This window comes from Amblyraja radiata, chromosome 1, assembly GCF_010909765.2.
Source record: "Amblyraja radiata isolate CabotCenter1 chromosome 1, sAmbRad1.1.pri, whole genome shotgun sequence".
NCBI lineage: Eukaryota > Metazoa > Chordata > Chondrichthyes > Rajiformes > Rajidae > Amblyraja > Amblyraja radiata.
In genome coordinates this window covers 36,738,411-36,757,081 of record NC_045956.1, presented here as the reverse complement: position 1 = coordinate 36,757,081, position 18,671 = coordinate 36,738,411, and the positions used below count along the sequence as shown (strand labels likewise).

The window sequence follows — 18,671 nt, the reverse complement described above, 5'->3', positions numbered from 1 at the left end:
GCAGGGTCTGTTACCCAGTGTAGGTGAATCGAGAGCCAGAGGACATGGGTTTATGGTGAAGGGGAAAATAGTTGATAGGAATCTGAGGGGAGAACTTTTCACTCAAAAGATGGTGGGTGTATGGAACAAGCTGCCAGAGGAGATAGTTGAGGAAGGGACTATTCCAATGTTTAAGAAACAGTTAGACAGGTACGTGGATAGGACAGGTTTGGAGGGATATGGACCAAATGCGGGCAGGTGGGACTAGTGTAGATGGGACATGTTGGCTGGTGTTAGCAAGTTGGGCCGAAGTGCCTGTTACATTCTATAACTCTGACCCCCCTCCCCATCCTGGTTCGCAAACATTTCTCCTGTCACCATAATCGCTGTACTCCTTCCCCTCCGTAAACACATCTCCCATTCCTGAGTCTCATATTTACCTTTTATTACCCCTCTTCCTCCACCCTCTGTCCCCTTCCACCCATATCTCTCTCTCTGGCTTTACATTACTCCTCCTCTTTCCTTATTTAACACCCTTTTGTCTCATTTTCACCATTGTGCTCATCACCCCCAGCTGCCACTTGCCAGGCTCTGCTTCCCTCCTCCCCCACCCCCACTCCATCAGTCTAAAGTAGGGTCCCAACCCAAAACGTTCTGTCCTTTCCCTCCACAGATGCTGTTTGCCCTAAGTTTCTCCTGCCTTTCTTTTACTTCAGATTTCAGCATTTGCAGTTTCTTGTGTCTCCAATATTGAATAAATCTTCAATCTAAGATTTTTATCAGCGTCTTGCTCATTTACCAAAATTGTGTGTAAAATGCACCTCTCTTTCCTTTAGGAATACATACTCAGCAAATTTGTTCAAGGAGCCAATATGATCATATTATTTGCATCTGTGGTTGGTATTCTGATGGCAACTATCATAGCCTATCTTGGCTGTCAAAGCCTTCCCACCCGTGGCTGCTTTGACAGTACAACGGGAATGGTAAGTATGGAATTGAAATCACAATTTTTAAAATTACTTGTTCATTTGTTTATAATTGGTGGTTCAACCCAGAATAATAGGTTGGAGGATGCACATTTTGTTTTAATCTAATTCATGCTCCACTCAACAAATAGAGTAATTTACAAGGTCCGTGCTCTCTGATTGTTCAATAACAGAACATCAAAATAGTATTTTGGTTTGTGGTCCTTGTTTGGTTTGTATGCATTTTCTAGTGGTGGTAGGGATAGGCAAAAACTAACAGCTATAATTAGATTTTCGTAGCTGTGATTGACTAAAGTCATATGTGATAGGAGCAGAATTCGGCTATTCGGCCCATCAAGTCTACTCTGCCATTCAAGCATGGCTGATCATTCTCTCCCTCCTAACCCCATTCTCCTGCCATCTGCCCATAGCCTCTGACAGCCTTCTGTGGCAATGACCATTCTACCTACCAGTGTATCTCTGAGAGGTAGGAGGAAACAAGAGCACAGGGAGAGGGAGAATCTACAAATTATTTGCAGACAACACCTTTTAGTGCTTGAAGTCTTCGAGCTTTTTTTGCAATGAAACACTATCTATAATTTTCTCTACTTTCCTAGAGTTTTGTTTTGTCTAAATGAGAATGAAGAGAATTAATTGACCATCTGAGTGTTTTATTTGAAAGACAATGTATTGCCTTTTTTGGTTAATTTACCTGTCAAAATGGGGAGCTGGGATGGAATAACGAAAACTAAATTCGTCGATGAAGTAATATTTTGTTAAATCATGAATAATTATATGCGCTGAGATTGCTCAGAGGAAAGAAATAATTATTTTATATAAAATTAGCCTTGAAGATCTGGATCTATATGATTTTGTTTTGAGGGCAGAATATACGGACGATAACAGACCCACCGCACATGAAATTGTTGATCAATTGACTAACTTGCTAATGTATTGAACCATCTGCAGGGTAAAAAGGAAGTGCAATGTTAATTATGTATTTGGTTCACTGATTTTAATTAATAAGTATTCACTCATACTAATCAAGAATGTATCTGTCACTGCCTTAAAAATATGCATTGACATTGCCTCCATAGCCTTCTGTGGAAACATTTCAGTAGGTTCACCAACCTCTGACTAAAGAGTCAATTGTAGTTTGTTTTTCATTGCCTTGTGCTATTTAAACCCCTGAGTGTATCATCCAACATATTTAGAAACGCCTTTCAAATTTTTATTTAGATTTTATGCCATTTACTCTCCTTAGTCTTTCCAGAAAATGTAAATTTTTACAAAAGATGGTATTGTTTTCATATCAAATCAAGCTTCTAAAGCAAAGGAAAACAAAGTGCTGGAGGAACTCAAGGGTCAGGACCTTTCTTGATTTGATTCCCCGCCTTGATGGTAATCATGTATTGTCTTTGGTTAGTACGCAACAAAAGCTTTTCACTGTACCTTGGTCCACGTGACAATAAATTAAACTGGACACTTTAGACACAACCCAAAACGTCTGCTGTCCATTCCATCCACAGATGCTGCCTGACCTGCTGAGTTCCTCCACGCTTTGTTTTTTCCAGCACCTGTAATGTCTTGTGCATCCAAGCTCCAAAGGCAGTGGTTAACTGCTAAATCCATGTGCAAACGCATTTAAAATATCTTTGACTAATAACCATATAACCATATAACAATTACAGCACGGAAACAGGCCATCTCGACCCTTCTAGTCCGTGCCGAACACATATTCTCCCCTAGTCCCATATACCTGCGCTCAGACCATAACCCTCCATTCCTTTCCCATCCATATAACTATCCAATTTATTTTTAAATGATAAAAACGAACCTGCCTCCACCACCTTCACTTGAAGCTCATTCCACACAGCTACCACTCTCTGAGTAAAGAAGTTCCCCCTCATGTTACCCCTAAACTTCAGTCCCTTAATTCTCAAGTCATGTCCCCTTGTTTGAATCTTCCCTACTCTCAGTGGGAAAAGCTTTTCCACGTCAACTCTGTCTATCCCTCTCATCATTTTAAAAACCTCTATCAAGTCCCCCCTTAACCTTCTGCGCTCCAAAGAATAAAGCCCTAACTTGTTCAACCTTTCTCTGTAACTTAGTTGCTGAAACCCAGGCAACATTCTAGTAAATCTCCTCTGTACTCTCTCTATTTTGTTGATGAATGGCGATGAAAGTAAATTTCTGGGAAAACACACGTCCATTTGTATAATTAAAATATAGTGAGGTTGTTCGAGCTGGGTACACACCCAAGAGTTTTGTGAAAGCAAACATGCTCAAGGCTGACGGAAGTGTGCTTGAAGAGGACAACTGTGCTGGGTTTATAGTGGGCGGAATGGGGGATCTGGATGTTGAGCCAAATAGTGTAGTTCTTTATAAATAGTCATGGGTATAATAGGTTCTATAACCTCACTTGTGCTGCAAAATTCCATGATTTCATCAGGGCAGAAAACTTGAAGAAAAAGTAGACCGCACCAATGAATCCTATGCTCTGTCCTGGTCTGTGTACTAAACGCTCTTAAATGGATGCTGGAAACACCAGGCAGTAACTCGGTGAAACATAGAAATTAGGTGCAGGAGTAGGCCATTCGGCCCTTCGAGCCTGCACCGCCATTCAATATGATCATGGCTGATCATCCAACTCAGTATCCCGTACCTGCCTTCTCTCCATACCCTCTGATCCCCTTAGCCACAAGGGCCACATCTAACTCCCTCTTAAATATAGCCAATGAACTGGCCTCGACTACCCTCTGTGGCAGGGAGTTCCAGAGATTCACCACTCTCTGTGTGAAAAAAGTTCTTCTCATCTCGGTTTTAAAGGATTTCCCCCTTATCCTTAAGCTGTGACCCCTTGTCCTGGACTTCCCCAACATCGGGAGCAATCTTCCTGCATCTAGCCTGTCCAACCCCTTAAGAATTTTGTAAGTTTCTATAAGATCCCCTCTCAATCTCCTAAATTCTAGAGAGTATAAACCAAGTCTATCCAGTCTTTCTTCATAAGACAGTCCTGACATCCCAGGAATCAGTCTGGTGAACCTTCTCTGCACTCCCTCTATGGCAATAATGTCCTTCCTCAGATTTGGAGACCAAAACTGTACGCAATACTCCAAGTGTGGTCTCACCAAGACCCTGTACAACTGCAGTAGAACCTCCCTGCTCCTATACTCAAATCCTTTTGCTATGAAAGCTAACATACCATTCGCTTTCTTCACTGCCTGCTGCACCTGCATGCCCACTTTCAATGACTGGTGTACCATGACACCCAGGTCTCGCTGCATCTCCCCTTTTCCTAGTCGGCCACCATTTAGATAATAGTCTGCTTTCCTGTTTTTGCCACCAAAATGGATAACCTCACATTTATCCACATTATACTGCATCTGCCAAACATTTGCCCACTCACCCAGCCTATCCAAGTCACCTTGCAGTCTCCTAGCATCCTCCTCATAGCTAACACTGCCCCCCAGCTTAGTGTCATCCGCAAACTTGGAGATATTGCCTTCAATTCCCTCATCCAGATCATTAATATATATTGTAAATAGCTGGGGTCCCAGCACTGAGCCTTGCGGTACCCCACTAGTCACTGCCTGCCATTGTGAAAAGGACCCGTTTACTCCTACTCTTTGCTTCCTGTTTGCCAGCCAGTTCTCTATCCACATCAATACTGAACCCCCAATGCCGTGTGCTTTAAGTTTGTAAACTAATCTCTTATGTGGGACCTTGTCGAAAGCCTTCTGGAAGTCCAGATACACCACATACACTGGTTCTCCCCTATCCACGCTACTAGTTACATCCTCGAAAAATTCTATAAGATTCGTCAGACATGATTTACCTTTTGTAAATCCATGCTGACTTTGTCCAATGATTTCACCACTTTCCAAATGTGCTGCTATCCCATCTTTAATAACTGACTCTAGCAGTTTCCCCACTACCGATGTTAGACTAACTGGTCTGTAATTCCCCGTTTTCTCTCTCCCTCCCTTCTTAAAAAGTGGGGTTACGTTTGCTACCCGCCAATCCTCAGGAACTACTCCAGAATCTAAAGAGTTTTGAAAGATTATTACTAATGCATCCACTATTTCTGGAGCTACTTCCTTAAGTACTCTGGGATGCAGCCTATCTGGCCCTGGGGATTTATCGGCCTTTAATCCATTTAATTTACCCAACACCACTTCCCGGCTAACCTGGATTTCACTCAATTCCTCCAACTCCTTTGACCCTGCTATTTCCGGCAGATTATTTATGTCTTCCTTAGTGAAGACGGAACCAAAGTAGTTATTCAATTGGTCCGCCATATCCTTGTTCCCCATGATCAACTCACCTGTTTCTGACTGCAAGGGACCTACATTTGTTTTAACTAATCTCTTTCTTTTCACATGAAACACACGCACTCTTCCAGGTGGTAGAAACAAAAACTGCGGATGCTGGTTTATACCAAAGACAGACATAAGGTGCTGGAGTAATCAGCGAATCAGGCAGCGCCAATGGGGAAAATGGATGGGTGACGTTTCAGGTCGGGACCCTTCTTGGGACTGGTTGATGGTTCTGTGGGTGATGGAAAAGAAAGGGATGGTGGTGGTAAGGGGTGGTGTGCAAGATGTGTGGTCAAGAGCAAGTTATTGAAGCAAGGACTGAAAGCATATTTGAGTTGCCTGTGACAGAACAGAACAAAGCAGGGACTTCTCCTGACAGTGTCATGTTTTGCACCCCCTCAATCAGCAATGCCAAAAATTATGTTCCGGTGATTTTATTTATTTACTTTTGGGACCCTTAGCTATGCAATTTATCAGATGAAATGGGGTGATTATCCGATAAATGCCATTTTTCCTTTGCACTGGAACAAATCAAGTGAATGACGTTTCTCCTTGCAGCAGGCATTGATGACAGAAGACCATCCGCCTCAGATGATTGAGTTAGTCAGTAACTGGCAAGGTATGTTTATAATTTTATGTTTATGATTTTAAAAAGCTGTAATTTGAACTTGGGTCCATTACAAGCTGCGTTCTTAACTTCCAGTGAGGAAAGCACTTTGTCAACCATTGCAAATAACGCACGGTCGGTCCTCGATTAACCAACCTAGAAGTTTATCTCTCCAGTCATCACAAATTAATTATAACTGCAGTGTGTACAGGGCATGGTAACTCTCTTGAGAGTTTCCCAGCAATTGTAACATCTGTGACATCTACTCAGAAGAACAGGAAGTACTTTTTTGTATTCTATTACATCATGTGTAGGCAGATGAGATTAGTTTACCTTGGCATCACATTATGGGCTGAAGACCCTGTACCTGTGCTGTACTTTTAAGATCAACAGGTGCAAGGAACTACCCATATTCACCACTCATAACACCCACTATCCTAATGTGAACACATATTGTCATTCTTCACTGTGCCAAAATCCTTGAACCTCCTAACAATTCTGGACCTTTTGCCACATGAAGTGTAACCTTTCAAGATGACAACATTATGGATTTAATGCTTTTATTGTCATTGGTGCCTGTATCTGCTATGTCAATTAAAACAATATAGACAAAGGGTCACCATTCTCTACTTGAGACTGTTCTAAATCAGAATGCCCATCACAGCCATTACCATATTGACCTTTCTGTTCGTGGCCTCCCCCATTGCCAGTGAGACCACATGCAAAATGGAGGAACAGCACCTCCTATTCCACTTAGGTAGCTTGCAACTCAATGGCATGAACATTGAATTTACCAATTAAAGATAACTTCCACAAAAAACATCTTTCCAACTCCTCTTTCTCCCTCCCTCCCCCCCCCCCCTTAAACTTCCCCTCATTCTGTTCCTCTGAATCCTGGCTGACCTTGCACAAGTTTCTCCGCCCCCCCCCCCCCCCCCCCCCCCCGACTAAAATCCCGTTAACCACCTTTTTTAGTTTAGAGATACAGCGTGGAAACAAGCCCTTCGGCCCACCGGGTCCGCACTGACCAGCAATCCTGCACATTAACACTATCCTACACCCACTGGGGACAATTTTTACATTTACCAAGCCATTTAACCTACAAACCTGTTCGTCTTTGGAATGTGGAAGGAAGCCGAAGATCTCGGAAAAAATCCACGCAGACCACGGGGAGAATGTACAGACAGCACCCATTATCGGGATCGAACCCGGGTCTCCGGCGCTGCATTCGCTACAAGGCAGCAACTCTACCGCTGCGCCACTGTGACTGCACAGTTCGCAACAACATAACTCTCTTGGGCTCTCACCTGCTTCTATGTCTATCCTTTGTACACCAATCTGTCTGTTGGAGAACCCCCTCACCTGAGGTCATCTGTTGCCGGCTGTGATTTGGCCTGCCTCTTTTCATTTACATCCTTTTTTTCATTTCCCCCCCACCCCATCCACTATTACAACCAATCTGAAGAAGGGTCCTGAAACAAAACCACATTTTATCTATTTTCCCCAGAGTTACTCCAGCATTTTGCATCTGTCCTTGGTATAAATCAGCACCGGCAGATCCTTATTACAGCCATTACCATGTTCAAAATGTAATTACAGTGCTCTCCCTAATGTTTTGGACGAAGACCCATCATTTATTTATTTGCCTCTGCACTCCACAATTTGAGATTTGTAATAGAAAAAAATCACATGTGGTTAAAGTGCACATTGTCAGATTTTAATAAAGTGAGGCGCCACCTGGTGGTCAAGCCACTTACTGATCGAACCTTCGTCACCAGAATTGGAACGATCACGTGACAGTTGGAGATGAGAAGCTCAGCTCCAGCCCACGAATCAACAGACGTGTGGTGCTCCTCTCAACGGCAACAAGCACCTAAATGGATACCAACAGGGGGCGCTGACCTGTGCGCGGCTGCCCAGCCAGCAGCTGTCTGTCTTTTCATCTTTTTTTTATTTTTAGTTAGTTAAAGTGTTTTTGTTTCTGGAGTTCTAGACTTTTTTATGTGTGGGGGTGGGGGGGGGGGGGAAGGGGGAGACTACCTTTCAGGGTCCCTACCTGGTCGGAGAGGCAGCTTTTCTCCGGGCTGCAGTTTCGACCCGTCCTCGCGGCCTACCAGCGGGCCTGGAGTGGCGTTTCCTGTCGGGGACCGCCCAGAACCACGGCTTCGGCAGCGGCACAGCGCTGGAGCGCTATTGTGGAGCGGGCGATGCCTTGCCTGGGTCGCCGCGCTGGAGCTCCGGTGAGCTGAGACCGCCGGGAACAACATCGCGGAGCTGCGGGTCTGAGGAGCGGCCAGCTGCGGGCGGCGGCGCCGAACTGTACACCTGGAGCCTGGGAACTCGCGACGAGATCGCCAGTAGTGGAGCTCCAACCGGCGCGGCCTTGTTGGCTTTGGCCTCCAGTACGGAAGCGGCCGTTCCAGGTGTCCCAAGCCGCTGTGAGGATTCTCCCGACGCCCGGCGAGAACGGCCAGGAACATCGGGCCTCCGTAGAGGCAACTGTGGAGGCCTCAATTGGCTCGACTATGGGTGAACTGGGGTTGGGGACTGGACTTTGTGCCTTCCCTCATGGTGGGAGCCATTGTGGGGGGATGTTCTTTATGTTTAAATCTCTTATTAATGTTATGTCTGTATTCTTTCTTTATGTGCTGCATTGGCAAGAAGCATTTCACTACACCTAGGTGTATGTGACCAATAAATAACCTTTGAACTTTGAACTTTGAACTTTGAACTTTGAACTGGTCTCCGGACTAAGCGCGCGTGTGTTCAACCATTGTTTCGTTAATTAATTTTGTTAATTCGTTTACTACATTGGTGACCCTCGACCATCCAAAACGGCTTCTTTTGGATTTCGACAATGGGCGTAGATGACAACCCGGCCCAGCAGAACGCAGTCGCTCTCAAACTGCCCGTTTTTGGACCGCACAGCCACACGTGTGGTTCCAACAGGCAAAGACCCAGTTCAATATTCGGCGCATTACTACGTGGTCAGTGCGCTGGACCAAGACTGGGAAAAGCTGTGTCCAGCCGCCAGTAATGGCTGTTGTGGTCGGCCAGAAACATCACCTCTACATGTGGGATCGCCACTCATCCAAAGCTCCAATCCGCCCGCCCCAAACACGGCGTGTTGCACCTTATCCCCACCACCGGACCGCCGCTCCACGCACGGGCACGCAGGTTTCCGCCCCGATAAACTACAGCTTGCCAAGGATGAGTTCCAACAAATGGAGGACATGGGCATTGTGTGTCGGTCCGACAGTCCATGGGCTTCTCCCCTTCACATGGTCCCTAAAGCGTCTGAGGGCTGGAGGCTTTGTGGGGATAACCAGCGTCTTAATAACGCCACGATGGCCGATCGGTATCCTGTTCCCCACATTCAAGATTTCACGGCCCATCTGGAAGGTGCAAAATTGTTTTCATAAATTGACTGATCCGCGGTTACCATCAAATTCTTGTGCACCCGGACGACGTGCCGAAGACAGCAATCATCACACAATTTTGCCAGTTTGAATTCTTCAGGATGCCTTTCAGCCTCGAGACTTTCTGCTCAGGTTTTCCAACGCCTTATGGACATGGTAGGCCGTGAGTTGGACTTCCTGTTTGTTTACCTAGATGACATTCTAGTCGGCAGTCGCTCTCGTCGAGAGCATTGCACGCATCTCCGGCTACTTTGCCAGTGGCTCAGCGAACACGGCCTGGCCATTAATCTGGCTAAGTGCCAGTTTGGTCTTAATTCAATTAATTTCCTTGGTCATCACATCACCCAGCATGGTACAGTCCCGCTCCCGGCCAAGGTTGAGGCCATTTGGCAGTTTCCTTGGCCTTCCAAGGTCTCCAGGAGTTCGTTGGCATGGTGAACTTCTACCATCGGTTCATGCCAGTGGCTGCCAGGATTATGTGGCTGTTGTTCAAATTCCTGGTCAGCAAGCAGCGGGACAGTGCAAAGGAGGAGCTAGCACAGGCAACGATGCTGGTCCATCTGCGGGCTGAGGCTCCAACCGCCCTTGTGGATGCATCTGACACTGCTGTAGGTGGAGTACAGTTGATTGGTAGCCGCTGGCAACCACTCGTTTTTTTCAGCCGTTACCTACGCCCTCTGGAACAGAAATACAATGCTTTCGACCGTGAGCTCCTGACGCTCTACCTGGCCATCCGTTATTTCCCTGAGGGCAGACCTTTCACGGCCTTTACCGACCACAAGCCCTTCACATTAGCTTTTGCGGAGGTCTCCAATCCCTGGTCCGTACGGCAGCAGCGTCACTTGGCTTGCATCGAGTACACGACCTGTGTCCAGCACATTGCGGGTAAAAGCAACCAGGTTGCTGACGTGTTGTCCCGCACTACCATCAATGCCATCCTCACTGTAGCCCAGGGCATCGAGTATTTGGCCCTAGCAGCTGCGCAGCAGGACGATGAGGAGATGCATGCCTACTGCACTGCCATTTCATGCCTGTCCTTGGAGGATGTACCGCTGGGACTCGTTGGCAACGCGACTGGCCAGCCTCGACCCATTGTACCCGCGGCTTGGCGTTGCCGGGTTTTCCGTCCATGGTTTGGCCCACCCTTCCATCCGGGCAACGATGGCGCTGGTAGTGGCAAAGTTTATGTGGCATGGGTTGCGGAAGCAGGTTACCAACTGGGCAGCCTGCTTCAGTATGTGTTCCCTGCCAGACATCTAAGGTCCAGCGTCACATCAAGGCGGCCCTGCAGGATTTCGCTTTGTCGCGCTGTTGCTTTGACCATATCCACGTTGACCTCGTGGGCCCACTACCACCATCCAGGGGTGTCACCCACCTTCTCACCATTGTGGGCCGGTTCACGCAAGGCCAGAGGCTGTCCCACTCGCCGATACCGCTGCTGCAACATGTACCCGCGTCCTCACTGTTCACTGGATCGCCCATCTTGGTGTGCCGGTGGACACCTCATCTCATCAGTTCACCTCTGCATTGTGGTCCACCAGCAGCTGCACCACACCACAGCTTACCATCCACAACGTTTCCATCGGCACCTGAAGTCCTCCCTGAAGGCGCGGCTCACGGGCCCGGACTGGTTTAGATGAGTTGCCGTGGGTTTTGTTGGGGATCCGTGCCGCCTCGAAAGAGGATTTGGCTACTTCATCCGCTGAGTTTCACAATCACAATAATACTTTATTAGCCAAGTACGTTTTGCAACATACGAGGTATTTCCTTTGCCAAGCCAGTCATACAAATAAAAAGCAACGGAACACATAAAACACTTCTTCTTCTTCATAAGCCCTATGCTCCTCTAGGGAACATAGGCCATTGACAAATGTCCTCCACCTCACCGTTCTTTCGAGATCTCCCCAGTTGATCCCACTCTCAGACATTTCTGTCTGGACACCTCTTCTCCAGCTGTTCTTGGATCAACCTCTTTTCCTTTTTCCTTGGGGGTTCCATTTCAGGGCTTGCCGGGTAATGTGACAGGTTTCCTGAGGATGTGTCCAATCCAACTCCATTTTCTCCTTCAAATGTGCTTGTTCTTTTCCACAGGCCCACATTGCTTACTTTGTCTCTCCACCAGATGTTAAGTATTCTCCTAAGGCAGGTGTTAATGAATGTTTGCAGCCTGTTTGTAGTGTGTTTTGTTATTTTCCATGTCTCTGATCCATACAGCATCACCTGTTTCACATTTGAGTTAAAGATGTGTATTTTCGTGTTGATTGAGATGTGTTTTGAGCTCCAGACCTTTCTCAGCATGTTAAACACCACCCTTGCCTTATTGATTCTACTTCTATATCTCCGGTGATGTCCACAACACTGCCTAGGTATGTGAATGTTTCTACCTCCTCTAGAGCAGTGCTGTGCATAAGGATAGGTTTGCTGGTTCTTAACACATTTTAACATAAACATCAATCACAGTGACTCGTCCACATTCCTCACTGTGGTGGAAGGCGAAAAAAAGTTCAATCTCTCCCGTTGACAGGATGATCTAGACTCCTTGTAGCTGGCGGCGGGCCATCTGCGTCAAGGCGATCAGCTCCTGCATCGGGGGGATTGGTGTATGGCGCCCCGCTTACGGTCCTGGGGGACTTCATCCCAGGCAGCAAGAGCAACCTTCAGCTGTGCTGGTGCGTCTCTGGTGGGCCAGCTGGCCTCTGTTCCCACGTCTCGCCATGGACTTACTACCTCACACGTCCCACCTACTCTCAAAGACTGTCAGTAGGTTTTCCTTCGCAGGGACTCTCATTGGACCCTGCTACAACAACCTTACGAAGGTCCTTTCCGGGAGCTGCAACATGGTACCGCGACTTTTGTGCTGGACATGGGGGACAGACGGGAGATTGTTTTGGTGGCCCGTCTTCAGCCTGCTCATGTCGACATTGATCAGCTGGTGCAGGTAGCACAGTTAGGGGTCGGCCGCTTGGCTTCCAGCACCCACCCTCGCCTCTGTTGGTGGTGCCTCCGAGTACGGACAATGTGTACACGTGGTCTGGATGCCTTACTCGGGCCCTTGCTCGTTTTCATTCCTCCGGTTCTGGGGAGGGGGGGGGGGGGGGGGGTCATGTGGCGCCACCTGGTGATCAAGCCACTTACTGATCGAACCTTCGTCACCATCACGTGACAGTTGCAGATGACAGTTGACAGTTGCAGATGAGAAGCTCAGCTCGAGCCCATGAGTCAACAGACGTGTGGTGCTATCAACGGCAACAAGCACCTAAGTCTGCGATTCATGGACATCACCGGTGTCTTCTTTGTGATGCTCTGCCAGGCCTGTATTGCAGCCATCTTTAGTTTATGCTTGTTTTGGGGGCTAGTTCCCTTCGGTTTTCCCTTCAGCATATAAAAGGCATGCTCAATTGGGTTCAGATTGAGTGATTGACTTGGCCACTCAAGAATTCACCATTTTTTAGCTTTGAAAAACTCCTTTGTTGCTTCAGCAGTATGTTTGAGCTCATTGTCTTGCTGTAGAATGAATCGCCGGCCAATGTGTTTTGAGGCATTTGTTTGAACTTGAGCAGATAGGATGTGTCTATACACTTCAGAATTCATTATGCTACTACCATCAGCAGTTGTATCATCAATGAAGATAAGTGAGCCAGTAGCTTCAGCAGCCATACATGCCCAGGCCATAACACCCCCACCACCGTGTTTTACAGATGAGGTGGTATGCTTTGGATCTTGAGCAGTTCCTTAGCTCCTCCATACTTTGCTCTTGCCATCACTCTGATATAAGTTAATCTTCATCTCATCAGTCGACAAGGCCTGTTTCCAGAACTGTGGTTGCTCTTTTAAGTACTTCTTCGCAAACTGTAACCTGGCCATCCTATTTTTGTGGCTAACCAGTGGTTTGCATCTTGCAGTGTAGCCTCTGTATTTCTGTTCATGAAGTCTTCTGCGGACAGCGGTCATTGACAAATCCACACCTGAAGAGTGTTTCTGATCTGTCGGACAGGTGTTTGGTGATTTTTCCTTATTATAGGGAAAATTCTTCTCTCATCAGCTGTGGAGGTCTTCCTTGGCCTGCCAGTCCCATTGCGATTATTAAGCTCACCAGTGCTCTCTTTCTTCTTAATGATGTTCCAAACAGTTGATTTTGGTAAGCCTGAGGTTTGGCTGAAGTCTACAACAGTTTTATTCTTGTTTCTCAGTCTCATAAAGGCTTCTTTGACTTTCATTGGCACAACTTTGGTCCTCATGTTGATAAACAGCAATAAAAGCTTCCAAAGGTGATGGAAAGGCTGGAGGAAATACTAGGTGCTGAGAGTTCTCTTATACCTGTATTAAGGAGATATTTAAACACCCCTGAGCAATTACAAATACCTGTGAAGCCGTGTGTCCCAAACGCAATGGTCCCCGGAAATGGGGGGACTATGTATAAAAACAGCTTGAATTTTTACATGGTGAAACCAGAATGTATAAAAATACCCTTTAATAAAATCTGACAATGTGCACTTTAACCATGCATTTTTTTTTCTATTACAAATCTCAAATTGTGGAGTACAGAGGCAAATAAATAAATTATGGGTCTTTGTCTCAAACATTATGGAGGGCACTGTATTTAGTAAGTGAGTCATAATTCAAGGCTGGCATATATTCCAATGTGTATGAATATTATTTAATTCTCCTTTTTTTCTCCTCTCCTCCCAAGATCATAGTTCTGTGGGTGCTAAAACACCAGCCAGGAAGCCATTTGAGGAGTTATTTTAAGCAACAAGATTTGAAGTGGATTATATTAGGAAAGGTGATGGAAGCAAATGCATACTTTCAAAATAAAACAGTGTTCATGAAATACTCAAACTTTATGGTGCTATCAGGAAGTTGCCAAGAACTGAGACTGACTGTACAACTCATTCAAAGAGCCAGTAAAACAAAAAATCTGAGACAACTAGAAATCTAAAATAACAGGAAATATTAGAAACACTCAGCAGGCCAGGCCACATCTGCAGGAATAGAAACAGTGAATGTTTCCGGTTAAATATGTTTCTTCAGAATCCATGCTTAAGGTTGAATCCAGGAATTTCTGTCCAGTGTGGTTCAGCATACATTTTATTCACAATGCCTTTAGAGAGTTGATATGTAATAGCAATTATCATCTGGCACCTGACTGTGATTTTTATTTTTATTTAGATATCTGTTTGTTTTACTATGTTTTATTTTATCTGAAATCTAATGTTGTTTCCTGTTTAACCATTGTTAAACCTTGGATTAACAGACAGCCAATAGGCAGTTCAAAAATATTGGTGTTTACCTGTTGACAAATTTGTCAAAAAGTTTTTTAAACCAGAAAACCTCATCTGTTGTTGACATGTACTTTAACCATACTTGGACAATAATGATCAGAACCAATGGTGTTCAAATCTACAACCTTAAAAAAATTTTGAACTGACCTATGACCTTTGATGGTACTGGGCCTGTACTCGCTGGAGTTTAGAAGAATGAGGGGGGGACCTCATTGAAACGTACAGAATACTGAAAGGCTTGGATAGAGTGGAAGGGGAGGGGATGTTTCCACTAGTGGGAGAGTCTAGGACTCTATAGAGGTCAGCCTCAGAATTAAAGGACGCTCTTTTAGGAAGGATATGAGGAAGAATTTCTTTAGTCAGAGGGGAGTGAATCTGTGGAATTCTTTGCCGCAGAAGACTGTGGAAGCCAAGTTAGAGGATATATTTAAAGCAGAGATAGATTCTTGATTAGTACGGGTGTTAGTGGTTATGGGGAGAAGGCAGGAGAAGGGGTTAAGTGGGAGAACTTGCAATAGACAGTAAGTTTATAGTCTGTCCTCCTTCCAGCCCAACAAGTAAAGACCAAATTCTATTTGTATTTTGGATTACGTTTTGAACCTGTGTGCCAGATTTTAAGTCATTTACATGCTTAAACATTACAGAAGCATAACTGGTTAAATTACAAATTCAAAGATATGAGTCAAATCCCATTGGCTGAGGATCTTAAATCCATTTCAATAACTATATTCCAGTAACAATGATGGCCAGCATGAAGCAACAGGATTGATATTAAAACCCATTTGGTTCACCATACTATTAGGAAAGAAATCTGCTACTCTTACTGGACTAAATTGTATCGTGACTCCAGAACTATAGTGTTGTTGACTGTTCATTGCTCTCAGAAATGAATCAGCAATTTTAAGTTCCTTTTTCATAGGGAGGGTAACAAATGTTCTGCCAACAAGAGGCTGTGTCCTGGGACTGAAGGAAAATCCCGTTTTATGTTATCTTGTCTCTACATTAAGATTTTTTTCTGTCTTGGAATGCAAAGTGACTGATCTATTACTTAGTCACATTGCCTGCCAGAGCCAACCAAAGTAATTGGGTAAATCTATGAATGGTCACTCAGTCCAGTCATCTACATTGTAATCTTGATTAATCAAGTCACCATAGAGCAGGGGATGGTATCAGTCTTTCTTCATTTGCACAAATTAATCAAGTGGAACAATCAACACTGATTTAATTGAGGCATATCCTTTGCATAAATTCTGATTCATCTTATGTTTCTACCTCCTGAATTAAACTCAGTTGAAATTCTAAATTTGTTTCAACAATCTAATATGAATTTCTTTTGAAACAAGGTGGCAGTGCACGGCAAGTGCTAAATGATCCAGTGCAGTGTGATGGGAAAGGAGCCACTGAGGAGACAGAGCAGTCACCAATGTCAGCACACTATGTGCAATTTGCTTAAAATCATCTTTAATTGCCGTGTTTGCCTTATTTGATGGAAGATGAAGACTGTTTCCCTTTTATCAGAGATAAATGCATAAAGCTGTAGTAACTCAACAGGTCAGGCTGCATTTCTGGAGTAAAGGAATGGGTGACGTTTCGGGTTGAGAGCCTTCTTCACACTTTGAGTCAGGGGAAAGGAAAATGAGAGGTATGGACGGTGGTATAGAGATATAGAACAAATGAATGAAAGATATGAGAAAAAGTAACTATGATCAAGGAAACGGTCCATTGTTGGCTGTGGGCTAGGTGGTAACGAGTTATACAGACACTATCAAGTTATTCATTATCTGTACAAATTGTTTTCTCATAGCCCACAGCTAACAATCAACTGTTTCCTTGATCATCATTACTTTTTTTTTTGGCATATCTTTCATTCATTTGTTCTATATCTCTCTGTATCACCGTCCGTATCTTTGGTTTCCCTTTCCCCTGACTCTTGGTCTGAATAAAGGGCCTGTCCCACTTGGCTTTTTTTTTTTTTTTTAGCTGACTGCCGGCGTCTTATCAGTTTCGCCAAAAGATTTTGAACATTTCAAAATCCAGTGACGACAAAAAAAATGTTGCGATACTTGAAAAAACACCGCACGTCATCACGCCCGCATCACGCCGCAAATTTTTCGATGACCTGATATGTCAGTCAATGATGCCGGCAGTCGCTGAAAAAAATCGCCAAGTGGGACGTCACCCATCCCTTTTCTGCAGAGATGCTGCCTGACCTGCTGAGTTACTCCAGCTTTTTGCCTATCTTCAATTTAAACCAGCATCTGCAGTTCCTTCCTACACATACTCCTTTTATTGGACTTTATTGACATGACTGAATCTGAAGAAAATTTTTAAATTAGGAAGTTTACCAAGTTATTGACAGCTTGGAACAGATTTTCTACACATTATTACTGTGTACATTACTCAGGGCAATTGACAGAAAATATGAATAATATTTTGCCACTTAGAAATCTTCTTATAAAATGCCATTGCTGTGAGAGGCAGTGTGACAATATGTTAATTTGTTTATATTGATTAAAATACTGTGTTTATGCTTTAAAAAAAAATCATGATCAAGCTGTTGTGATGCATTTGTGCCCATCTCTATAATTGTGTGGGAAAACCTCTCAAGCTCGCTGTGAAGTCTCATTGTAGAGGCTCTTTTGCAGTGGCTCACTAAGAGATCCATCTGCCCAAAACATTGAACACAAATTGTCGGATTAACTCAGTGGAACAGGCAGCATCTCTGGAGAGAAGGAATAAGCCAATGCTGCCTGTCCCGCTGAGGTACTCCAGCATTTTGTGTCCACCTTCAGTGTAAACCAGCATCTGCAGTTCCTACACAGTGTCGTCCCTCACCATTTCTCCAACAGATTCACCAGTGGCATTTTCTTTGTGTCAAGAAATTTAGTAGAGAACCATAAATAATTGCAGCATTCCCTTATATTTCAGACATTACCATATATTTTCAGCCAGACTTTCTGTTCTTAAAGAATTTTTAATTCTTGAATCATCCAGACTCAATAGTAGTTTTGAAATCAGTTAAAGAGAGGACAGCAACATCCTCACTACCACTCACTGGCTTGGGTCCAAGGCCAGAGTTTCCAGCTACAGTGTGCTCTAGCAAATTGCACTGGGATATAGGGAATAGTGCTTTGGATTCTCTGAACTTCTTAAAGTTGAAGTAGGAAGTCACCAGGGTTATAAATATAATCAAAGATGGTCCTTTGATTATTTCATAGTTCACATTTAACCAGAGGGTGATGCCAGTGGCAAATGTTACATAGGCTGCAGTCCAAGAAGTTGCTCTAGGCAAGTTTCCCGACACAACTATGGCATTCTGGCAATATACAATCAAATGAGCAATAGTAGAACCAAATTAAGGCAATCTTGTAGAGTTCAACAATGAAGGTGAGATACTGGTGGAGGACACAACCAATAGCAAACATTGCAGAGATATTACATAGTAACAGCTCATACATACATACATACAATGATTGTAGACAAAAATGCTGGAGAAACTCAGCGGGTGAGGCAGCATCTATGGAGCAGAGGAATAGGTGAGGTTTCGGGTCGAGACCCTTCTTCAGACTGATGTGGGGGGGGGGGCGGAAAGAAGAAAGGACTCTAGGCAATGAAGGCAATGAAGAAGACTAGACTCTAGGCAATGAAGAAGAAAGGAAGAGACGGAGACAGAAGGCTGTGGGAGAGCTGGGAAGGGGAGAGGAAGGAGGGAGCAAGCAGGGACTACCTGAAATTGGAGAAGTCAATGTTCATGTCACGGGTGTAAACTGCCCAAGCGAAATATGAGGTGCTGCTCCTCCAATTTACAGTGGGACTCCCTTTGGCCATGGAGGAGGCCCAGGTCAGATTCAGAATGGGGGGGGGGTTGAAGTACTGGGCCACCAGGAGATCAGGTTGGTTTGTGCGAACTGAGCGGAGGTGTTGGTGCCGGGAGAGGGGGTGGTTTGGGTGGGAAGGGACAAATTGACCAAGGAGTTACGGAGGGAGCGGTCTCTGAGGAAAGCCAAAAGGGGAGGAGATGGGAAGATGTGGCCAGTGGTGGGATCCCGTTGGAGGTGGCGAAAATGTCGGAGGATAATCTGTTGTATGCGGCGGCTGGT

At 44.9% G+C, this 18,671-nt stretch overlaps 1 protein-coding gene across 5 annotated transcripts in view; it reads left to right on the top strand.

Annotated features, from left to right (window-relative positions):
* The window catches only part of LOC116972980, a 42,342-nt gene extending 26,124 nt beyond the window's left edge, over window positions 1–16,218 (top strand). For 4 of the 5 annotated variants that reach the window (XM_033020612.1, XM_033020593.1, XM_033020603.1 and 1 more), the window contains 3 exons: window positions 816–962; window positions 5,822–5,882; window positions 15,915–16,218. In XM_033020612.1, coding sequence (XP_032876503.1) covers window positions 816–962; window positions 5,822–5,882; window positions 15,915–16,024 — 318 coding nt within the window. In that variant the 3' untranslated portion in view covers window positions 16,025–16,218. Of the gene's footprint in view, window positions 1–815; window positions 963–5,821; window positions 5,883–13,979; window positions 14,450–15,914 lie in introns of those variants that run through there. The other variant, XM_033020627.1, reaches the window with a different exon arrangement.
* Window positions 16,219–18,671: the final 2,453 nt, after the last annotated feature.